The sequence below is a fragment of the Odontomachus brunneus genome, unplaced genomic scaffold (assembly GCF_010583005.1).
Source record: "Odontomachus brunneus isolate Ranch 3 - 2012 unplaced genomic scaffold, Obru_v1 Obru_scaffold_190, whole genome shotgun sequence".
In the NCBI taxonomy this organism is placed as follows: domain Eukaryota; kingdom Metazoa; phylum Arthropoda; class Insecta; order Hymenoptera; family Formicidae; genus Odontomachus; species Odontomachus brunneus.
Genome location: NW_022639640.1, coordinates 1 through 11,499, shown reverse-complemented (window position 1 = coordinate 11,499; position 11,499 = coordinate 1). Strand labels below are relative to the sequence as shown.

The 11,499-nt window shown below is 44.4% G+C and overlaps 1 protein-coding gene across 1 annotated transcript; it reads right to left on the bottom strand.

Annotated features, from left to right (window-relative positions):
• Window positions 1–10,024: 10,024 nt before the first annotated feature.
• On the bottom strand, window positions 10,025–11,089 carry LOC116851768. Its single transcript, XM_032831542.1, has one exon. It carries the CDS (start codon window positions 11,087–11,089, stop codon window positions 10,025–10,027), a length of 1,065 nt encoding a protein of 354 aa, XP_032687433.1.
• Window positions 11,090–11,499: the final 410 nt, after the last annotated feature.

Here is an 11,499-nt window from a genome sequence, read left to right as displayed (position 1 = left end):
TGTGTGTGTGTGTGTGTGTGTGTGTGTGTGTGTGTGTGTGTGTGTGTGTGTGTGTGTGTGTGTGTGTGTGTGTGTGTGTGCGCGCGTGCGTGCGTGCGTCGTGCGTGCGCGTTTGGACGTATGGGTGTGTCCGTATGGGTGTGCGCGTGCGCGTGTGCGTGTGTGTGTATACGATCCTACTCTAATATTCTAACTAAATTAAAAATCGGCGCTTAGGTCGTATAGCACCAATGTCTAGAGCACATTTTGAGAGTACGTTTCTCTGCTCCCTCGATAATTTTTTATAGTTTCTTACAATAATTTTCGAGTTTCAAACATGTATTTTCAAAAATAAGGTCAAGTGCGTGTATCTCGTTCAGCATTGTCTTCTGGATGACTATTTGAGTTAATGTTACTCTACTGCCTCAGAAACATGCCCAGAATCTTCAAAATAATTTTACAATATTCAAAAGTCGCGTCCCGAATATTGGGTCCAACGTAGAGTTGGTAGGAAAACCGGATTTTCGCGTATGTGCACTGAGATCTATCCTACACATAAGCCAGAACCGGTTATATTACACTGCAGGTTGTTTAGATCGTATAGCACTAATGTCTAGAGCATATTTTAGGAGTATGTATCTTTGCTCTTGTTGAACAATTAAAAAAAAATTGTTTAGTATATAAAAGTACTGATTCAAAATTATTTAATTCTTTTTTTAGAGCTTTTGAGGTTCTTGAGTGCGGTTTATTTCCTTTTCAAAGTATTTCATTTTATATCTTTGAATTATTCACTGAAAGTTTGTTTTGGAGTCGGCTAAGAAAGATTAACTGAATTGACATGACAATAACATAACTAAATGTATTTTTGTAGGAGGCTAACAGAATTTCTAGTAAAAAAACCGAATATGGTTCATAAAAATCAGAAATTCTGTTCTCTTTAGCCAAAATGTAGTTGTGTTATTATCATGTTAATTTAATCAATCTTTACGATATGTACGATATATGAAAATATGTACGAATGAAGAAGCGAGAATTGCAAACCAAAAGCTCGGCGAAGTGCAAGGACCGCCACGGAGACGCGTCACGGCATTGCCCCGAGCATTGCCTCGATCTCGAGTCATACCTTTTCGACTTGTCGAGTGCACGGGAAGAATTTAGCGGCGGGAGCGCTTCGAGAAGCGAAGGGGTGACGAGAGAGGAAGGAAGCGAACGGACGGGAGTATCTAGACAAGGCCCTTGCTCGAGAGAGACACCGGTAAATTGGATTACGGCCTTCTCTCTGTTTCCATCCCCTCCGGACTCCACTTAAGATCGCCCAGTCCTTCCCCGTCCGCTTGTCTCTTTCCACCGTAAAATTAATATCCGAAGATGAAAGAAGTGACGCCGTGGATCCGGCTGGGCACCGGTTTCGCCCTTTTCGCTTCGCTTCCGACCTCCGTCTATTTCGCTCTTCCTCGCGTTGACATAACGCAGAATAATCCGGCAAATTTGACAGCCCGGCTAACACCGCCCGACGTCCCAACTCAATCCGAAAATCGCGACGCTCGAAGAAAGAGTGGGCGAGAGAGAGAGAGAGAGAGAGAGAGAGAGGAGAGGAGGGAGAGATAGAGATAACAGGAAAGAGAAGGAGGTCAAACAAGAAGCGAGAGCACAGCGGAACGCGAGTTCAGGTAAGGGGAAAAATAAGAAGAAATGGACGACAAAATGATCTCGCAGGAACCAATAAGCAATTACAGCACACGCGGCGAAGAAGAACGCCACTTCGGCAACTCGACAATCTATTCCAGGCCCGGAAACTTTCCGCCGCATATTCGGACGCTCTACGTTATCGTTAGGTCGTAAATTGTATAATTTGCCGGGGCGAGAGCTTGCCGTCGGATATTTATCGCGGTTATCGATTCGGTCCGCGCTGTTTTCACCCTGTTCGTTCTTTTTCCCTTCCGTTCGTTTTGCTTTTTTGTGATCCGCGCCGCGCGCACCTCTACAAACAACAGCGATGCGAATGGCGTGTATTCGCGGAAACAGGAGCGCTCGTCGGATTTTCTCCGATGCGACGACGTCGTTGTCGGGGGAACCGGGCAAACTTGCTATACGAGAACAATATTAAGCACACACGCTGCGCCGTGCACGGGGACCGTGCCTCGAACGTCGAGTTAATTAGGTCGTGATGAATAAGCGATGCCGCCGAGTTTATTCCAAAGTCCCGATTTTATTAATATCTCGTGCGGCCGAATCGTAATCCAAAATTCACCGTGGAATTTATGTCATGCCGAGTCGGCGCGCAAACTACAACACAGCATTGGTCGTGAAGCACGAAATGTGGTATATAATATTTATTCAATGCCACATAGCACGAAATATCTTTGTATGTAATCGAGCCGGTGAAACAAGATGCACACGTTAAGTTTCGTAATTCGAGCTGGGTCACGAATAATACCACCACCGAGCACGCTCCGCGTCGCGTTGCCGATATCCGCGAGATTAGAGTTCCTCAAGTAAGAGTTAGGACACCGTTCGCCATTTATAGGGAAGAAATGAGAGCGAGCGGGAGAGAAGCTGCGTGTTTCAACATTTCAGTCTTGGAGATTCTCTCTCACTCCTATTAGCGACTTTCTCTGTCACTCTTATTCGCTTCTTTCCTACAAATGGTGGATAAGGTCCGGTCCAATCAGAGAAATCATCACGCAGTGTCCCAACTCTTACTTGAGGAACTTCATATTAGATCATTCTCAAAGAATCTTCACAAAGAAGATAGCTTTTTGCACGCTACAGTGTGATAGCATTGTCGCGTCACTGCGACATCGAAGAGGTGAAAGGCGCTACATGTAAGATGCTTTAGAGTACCGATTCTGATTTTAACGATGTATGCCGACGTGACACCTGACGCAGCTCGAATCTACCCCAATATAGTAATATATTACACGTCGAGCGCGCATTAACTGCACGGGACGTGCCGCGATCGTGACCTGCGACAACCTTTTCGATTCCGCGAAGGATATCTCAAGTTCGCTTCTTAGCGGGCCCACGTGACGGAGGGGTGAAACATGAGAGAGCTCGTGTATGTACACGGAAAACTCGCCATCTTCCGAGCGGCGTACCTTTCAAATAAACTTCTATTTGCCGAGCATCGTTCCGGAGAATTGAGGATTATTGGATTCTCGTTAGAGCGGCTAGCGCGCGTCTCACCGAAATCCAGGAGCGGCTTTTCACGGCGCTACGAAGGGCCTCGGGAATCACGGAAGGGGTGGTTTATTGGTGGGTAGCGGTTGAAGAGGGGTAACTTCGCAAGACGCGTCCTACCCTCGGCCCCCGTCCCTTCTTCCCTCCCTCCGCCTTCCAGCCCCTCGTTCTCTCATCCTCACCTTCTTCCCCCGCATCCCCATCGGTCGAGGGTGCCGATGCGCGATCCTGGGCGGTTCTTATCGATCGGGGCCGCCGCCGGCGCGATAATGGCTAGAATAATTACCAGAATAATTAGGACGCGGCGATGAGAGGCATTGAGGATCGCTGGAGCGCGCGCGATCGCCAACTAAGGCCGACAATTCCTAATGCAAGCGCTGCCGACTGCGTAATTCGTCGGCGTCGACATTCTCACCTTTTAGCGGCCCCTATGGAAAACCCGCCGCCACCAGCGGGACTTGAGCACTTCTAATTCGCAGCGCGTTGATTATACCGCCTGATGCCCGATCGTATTCGAGTTCGACGAGAGCGCCGTCCTCCGGGATAATTAGGGCGCGAGAAGCACCGCTCGAACGGTACGCGAGATTAACTCGGCGAAGGCATTCGCTTCAGCGCAGCGGGAACTCTCGAAACGAACGTCCGTCTTCGCTGTGCGCAGAAAGGGTAAGTGATTTTCATCCGCGTCTCCCTTTTCAGAAGGCGGCGAAATAATCGGAATTGTACAGGGTGATTCAGAACGAGTCATAACGCACTTTGGTTTGGGTTTACTCATTCTGGATAAAAGATGTCATAATCATAGAATACGTAGAATTTGTACAGAATACGTAGAATTCTATTTTCAACGCTTACATGACATTAATATGACATTTTTTACTCAGAATAACCTATAGACATATAAATAATCTAAGCATTCCTATTGAATCGCTGAAGCTAAGATCAGAGATGTATTAACCAAAGTGTTTACTCTAGGAGAACGATATTGGCGATGTTCTCCCCATTAAGTACACAATTGATTGTAGTGACGCAAGAATAATTCAACCTACATGAAGTACGTTTCCAGAAAAATGTGAAGATGAAAATTTTATATAAAATTTAATTTCAAAAGTATAGATAGCACTGAGGTTATAAGAACTGTTTTTTATTAATTTTCGGCGTTCATAAACCTCTGATCATTTTTTTGTGAAAAAAACATATGGATTACTCATTGATAACAAAAACTCAAAAATTTTAATTTTGTGGGCTGAATTATTCTTGTAAAGCTATGGCAAATTAAACAAGAAGAGCATCACGGTCTCTATTGCCCTGTTTCGCTAACGCCGGTTTCAGACCAATAGAAATATAGAAACACCTGATCTATTCTATATTTCTATGGAATAATTTTCCAAAAAACCTGTCAAAGTTTATTACACTTGTTTTGAGACATCCTGTATCGCGTGATAGATTCGCGATATTAATTGCAACGCGAATGCACATACATACACACATACGTACGCGAGATTCCGTGCGAACGCGCGCTATAAAAGTCGCGAGTCTGGAGGTATCTGCGTTCTCGCGACGGTGGAAATTAAAGGAACGCCAGTGCCAATGCTTTCCTCAGCAATATGTGACGTCAATAACGCGACAGGCGCGCGGCATAAAGCGCGTCCCTCGCCTCGCCTCGTCTCGATTCGAACGCATTTCCAATTCAAGTATCGCGCGTTCCTTTCACGATCGCATCTAACTTCCGCGAGATCTGCGCTCCCATCTTCTTTCCCGCCGGGACGCGCTATTATATTCATACGCGCGAGAACTCCGTGCGACCGAGCCTCCCACCGTCTTCCGTTTCGCCCGAACTTTCGAACGAATTAATCACCTCTTGCGCCTCACTGGAGCGCCGTCGGGTGTGCGCGCTTCGAATTTGGGACGAACGCAGCGATGATATCGAGGGATATCGCGACGCAGGTGGTAGTGACTCGCACGAGGAGGACGAAGACGAGACGGCGAAAGGATAGCGGGATAGGAACGCGCGGGCGCAACGGATCATCCCCTCTGGCACGGTCCATAAATGGCGCGGTGATCCGGGAATGCATTAACAACTTCGGCGTTATCAATTCCCGCATAATACCGCGCGTGGGAGACGCACCGCCTCGCTAACTTCGTCAGGCACGCCCGCGCGCGTGCGAACAGCTCGCCTCGGACGTGTTCTACGCGCGAGTATTACGTGTGCGACACGACGCACGTATCTACGTATGTGCACGCACGTTTCCACGCGCGCGCGAGTTTCACACCCCGAGGTAGGTTACCTACCTACATACCTACCTACCTATGAAAGCGCACGTGCGTGTGCGCACAGGAGATGGTGCCCTTAATCGGGACACCAGCGTGAAAGTAGCGATTACGTGCATGTGTACACGTCGCGAACGAACAGCACGGAGGAAATGTGTATGTGCACACAGACGCGTAGCGTAGCACACGAGCCGGCTGCACCGGCCTATTTAGGCGGCGAGCGCGCATTTGCGCTGAGACTGGGTACGTGACACATAATTCAAGCAACTCCATAACCAAGTTTGAAGTTATACCGGTCCCCGACCTTTCCCCTCTCACCCCTTTATATATAGTCGTTTCTCTCTTCACCCTCCCGATTTCTCCAGTATACACCGCTACCAATATAGTGCCGCCGTCTCCGCATTCTCCTCCTCTCCTTCTCCCCCTCCTCCTCTTCATCCTCCTCTTTCGCTGTTTACTCGCGCATTCGGAGGACCCGCGCAGAAATTTTCCTTTGAGTCATCGGCGAGACATCGGGGGTGCGACGCGAACTATTAGCTCCGGAATAGATTAAGCGACTGTAGGTATTCCCGGTTATTACGTGAAGGCGCGGACGCGGCGTTTAAAGCGCGCTTGCATTGGTCAAAAGCACCGTGCGGCTTCGCCGGAGGTATCGGTACAAAGCGGTATTAGCGTGAAACCGCGAGTCCTCTCAACCTTTGTGGAGGACGGTATGCCCGGGCGCAAAACGGTTTGCATACTTTTCATGGAATGAATTTGCAGCGCTTTATGCTGTCACAATTGCGAGCTACTACTAACGTGCATTTAACACATTAAGTGCGATCCATTAGACACTGGAAACGCTTTAAAGTGCTCCAACTGGTTTCGATACATTTGGTTTCGATACAGTTCGAACACTTTTTTTTATACATTTTATAACGTAACTGATGAGAGAACTTAACTTCTGGTAATTAATAAAAAAACAAGTTTTCTCGTGGATCATCGACTACGTTTTGAAGTACAAGAAGAAGTGATCAGATCGTATTGAGACAAAACGTACTCTCTTAAAGTGAATCAGTAAATAGTCACTGATATCAGTTATAAATATAGCACTGAGCAGTTTCAGTGCTATATTTATCATATGTATCAGTTATCAGTCATACGTTTCAGTATTTACAGCTGCAAATCAGTGTATATTTATTGCTTTCAATGATGTTTCACTGATTTACTTTAAGAGAGTAGTATATGCATGTATTAAACTCGGCAGATCAGATGTGCGTGTGTATTTTTGTTTAATTAGTTTTATGTTAAACTTCGCGCGCCCAAAGCACTTAAAAGCTTTGTTTAAAAGGACACCGGCGAAAATTGCGATCGCGAAACGCAAACACGCTTTGCGAGTCTCGATCGGGGATTATACGATAGATACACCAGGCAATTCCTCAGAATGGATTATGAGGCGAGTAAAGGTAATGCTCGCTTAAGCCCCTCCGCAAATAACGAATATACAAGGCGTCGCATCGCACGGTTTCGTCGGCAATATGGCGGGCTCGCCCGCGGCGATGCTCGCGAATCGGTCGTCTGATATTCGCTGACGAAACGAATTGCGTTCGCTCGTCTCTTTAACCAGTTTCTCGTAGTCCCGTCACGACTGAAATCGAGTCACGAGTGGGGACGGTACACGGCTCTCGATTTAAAGAGCGCCGCTGTAAACGCGGCCGACTGGAAGATTTCTCGCGCGACAAGTCGTGGTCTCTCGCTGCAAAAATCTCCTAAAGCGGCGCGTCGTTTCCTCTTATTGCCGAGACGTGTCCTGCCATGAGAGACTTAACTTTAGAAAGGTAGTGTGACTAATTTTTACTCATACGAAAAGTCCTATAAGCTCTCCCTCTGGTATTGATTTCATCACTCACTTAAGTGTACGTCATTGCTTCTTCATGCTCTCTTAACATGAATCAGTAAAAATGTCTCTACTTGAATCAATAAAAGCACTATTTCACCGATGAATATTCACTGATTTCCAGTAAAAACTCTTCTACTTTACTGCCGCGTCTTATGTCTCACTGATTTTCATTAGTGGAAGTAAGATTCCATCGTGAAATCTGTGATACACAAATTCACGTCAAAATATACGTCATGTCGAATACAACGTTTAGTATTGGTGGAATCAACAACTTTCATATGTTTTACGTGCAACAGCAGTGTTTGTATTCGCTACACTGTCCTTTTCACAAGTAAACTTATCCAAAAGGTATACTCCAATTTCTTTTTAATTTGACACAAATGTAGAAGTACAAAAAATATTTAGGTCATATTTTTTTTATTTTGACCTACTTTGAGTTTCACGGGCAGTTTATAGCTTTTTAATATTCTCACTCTTATCAACAACAAATACAACAAAAATGCATAAGAAATACAAATTGAATACAAGACAGTTAAATAATTTTAATAAAATCGCCATAGCTAAGACATAAACCATTCTAAATTTCTTTAGCCGAGATTCCAACCGAAATATTTTAAATCTGTGCTACATTAGTCAAAAATGATTCGAATCTCGGCTAAATCGAAATCCGGTAATTTTAATTAAAATTTTAACAAAATCGGCATAGCTGATTATACTTTACAAAGTAAGAGATATTACATTTGAATAAAAAAAACCCTCATTCCTTAACGTACCATAGGTTATCTCACTATTGTTTTAAGATTAAGTTAGTATGAATGAAAGTTAGTCAAGCTCAAATTTCTCAAATTAATTTAAGGTAAATTCTAGTAATTGATACACTTAAATGTATGTGCGAGTGGATTGAGTAGAGGAGATCGAGTCAGGTCGGTCCAAGAGTTATATTCGCCACAATTTGATTTATTTTTTTTTTTTATTGGAACGACCGTTCAAGATAAAAGCTTCTTTCGCAGAAAGAGAGAGAGAGAGAGAGAGAGAGAGAGAGAGAGAGAGAGAGAGAGAAAGAGAGCCTGGCCGTCGATTTATGCGCGAATATATTCGAATGAGCGCAAACACACTCTAGCAATAACTTCGGACGTAAAATTGATATCCGCCATCAATCCGAGCCTGAAGCGCGACAGACAAACGAACGCGCGGTAGACGAACGAAGATAAAACAGCAAAGTTTCATGAAGCAGCGTTTATCGCGCTCGCGGAAGACGGCTGTTTGCGTTGGCCGTCGTAGCCGGCGAAAGGGCGAAGCCTACGGGGAGCCGAGAGGCGGCAGTCTGTAAAATCGTCCAAATCGCCTTCCGTTAGTCGATACGGCACGTTATTTTTTTCCACTCCTGCCGCGGCACCTCTCTCGGCTGAGAGAAACGAGCGACTCGAGAAGTCGAAACTTTTCATCGAGAGAGAAACTGGTAAAGCGAGGAGACGGAAAAGGAGGTAAGGTGGGAGACAATCGGTCGAAAGAAACCGTCGATTTCCTGTCCCTCGAGTTCTGGCTATGCCAGAAGCGTTGAGGAAGCAGCAGCAGCGACAGCAGCCTCTGGAATTGCGCGAGCAGCGCTGCACATAATCCCGCGGTAATAGCTTTCGATAGTTACGATTGCTCCGATAATTGCAACGGCGACCATGCCGCGTTTTTCGCGAGAAGTTCGAGTTACCGAAGACAACTGCAACGCCTCGCACCGGCCCCTTTGTTAGAATATATTGCGCGCTCGCCAAGGGAAAACTTCCTGATCTGATTTGCCTCGCGCTAATAAATGAAAAATCCGATACTTGGCACTTAAACGCCGCCACTTGCGCTTTTCGACGCGGACGATTCATTCGTATGCGCCGTCGCTTGTGTTTTATCTACCTTATACATATTGGCTTTCCGAACTTTCACCCGCGTGCAAACATTTCACTTTGTTTATTTGACGATTCGGGCGATGAATAGCGTTAGTCTTTTTTTCTTTGGTTACACGACATTTTCTCGAAAACTAGATGGGAAAATGTTGGTATCAACAAAAATCCCTAAACAACACAATTTTAATTTTTGCGAATTAGTCACACTATTGAAGTAGTAAGTCCATGAATTTTACGAAGTCGTTTTGACATATGCGTGTGTATGTGTCAAATAACAAATATTATATAACATAAGTGCATTATGACATTTAATTGAAAAGAGAATAAATAAAAAGTACACAAATAAAAGAGAGTAAAAACAAAGTGCATAGAAATGAATAAGATGAAAAAGTGGTTTATATATTTATATATAAGAAGATAAATTATTTCAAACGTAATTAAATTACGTAATTAAATTAACGTAATCATTAGCTTTTCAGTTTTTTGACGTGCTTTAATAAACATTATTTATGATTGAAACATCGTTCTTCGCATTGGAATCATAATTACATTTAATTACGTTTAATGTAATAATTTATCTTCTTACATATGAATATATAAACCACTTTTTCACTTTGTTTATCTCTATGCACTTTGTTTTCACGTATTTGTATAATTTTTACTTATTCTCTTTTCAATTAAATATCACAATGCACTTATATTATATAATAGGGTCCGCCACCAAAATCCGAACAAAATGAACAATTTGTTTAAATAAAATTCTACTCATCAAAATGTAAAACTTACAAAAGAACTTTTTGTGTATCACTAGTGGTATCCTTTTAGAGTAAAATTACTCTATATAACCCCCTTTTGCTTCGATGACTGCTTCGATCCTCATCCTGAAGCGCTGGCACGCTCTCTGCAACGCGTCCTTGTCTATATTGGCGAATGCTGCTTCGATAGCGGTTTGGAGAGATGTCACATTGGGATGTCTCGACTTGTTGGTCACTCGTTCAATGACGCTCCACACGTAATAGTCCAACGGATTCAAATCTGGACTGTTCGGAGGCCAAAATTCCTTTGACCAAAACATGTCCATTTTATCCGACAGCCAGTTTTGCACTAAGTGACTCGTGTGCGCTGGCGCGCCGTCTTGCTGGAAGACGTACGGCTTCCCGGCGGCCACGGTTTCTATCCACGGCTTCACTATCTTCGTCAAAACGTGTAAATATACTTCTTTTGTGACGGTTTCTTTTTTTTGAAAGAAATGTGGCGGCATGACGTGACCCTCACTGGAGACAACGGAGACCGTCACTAGGACGTGAACAGAGACCGGAAACTTCGTCCTAGCTATTATGGGCACATCTTCGGGGTCGCGGGCGAGCCAACGGTCGTTCCTCCGGTTCACCTTGGCATCGACAGAAAAAATTTTTTCGTCCGAAAAAAACCTGATGCGTCCCGCAGCTTCGTTTTTTAACGAACACAGAAGCAAGTTACAGCGAGCAACTCTGTTCATCTTGGCAGCCTCAGAGAGCATTTGTCGAACTTTTATTACATAGGACTTGAAGCGTAGGTCCTCTTCAGCAATTCGACGCATTGTAGTGTCACTCACACCCAATGTTTTGGCCAATTTCGTTAGAGACAGCCCTGGGTCCTCTGAGATGAGCTCTTGAGCTCTTTCGATAATTGCTGGAGTCCTTACTGACTTTTCTTTCGAATGGCTCTTCCTTGTCGGGTTGGCAGAACCTTTTTCGGACGTCTCCGAAGCCAAATATTTAGCCGCAACGTCATATACGGTCGATCTCGGGTACCCGAAGAACCGAATAATTTCGGTCCGCGAACGCCCAGCGCGAAGGCCTTCAATTATCGCCGCTCTTCGATTATACTCTGCATTCGATCTTATCTGTTCGGACATTTTGAGGTTATGCGCACTTACTACAAACATCTGACTTGCCCGAACATCAACAGTGACCTACCACCGAAGTCTAATTAGGCGGGAAATTCAAATTGAAATTTGTCCGGATTTTGATGGCGGACCCTGTATAACAATAGTTATAAAGAAATAGTTGATTTTACTGATTAGGTGCGCTGCGAGAACGTAGCGCACTTTTTTTTAAAAGTCTATTTTTTTGTTTTTAATGACCGGAACTATGTAAAATTGTTGCATAGAACTCTAGAACTTTTCCAGAGAGTATCAGAACTCTAAAAAATATGACATTTTTTTTGCAGTTCTGAGACTCTATTGAAAAGTTCTAGAGTTCTATGCAACAATTTTACATAGTTCCGGTCATTAAAAACAAAAAAAAAGACTTTCAAAAAAAGGTG

Bases quoted from the DNA above. Each gene is read 5' to 3' on its own strand.
- LOC116851768 (XM_032831542.1), bottom strand. From the start codon at position 11,089: ATGTCCGAACAGATAAGATCGAATGCAGAGTATAATCGAAGAGCGGCG.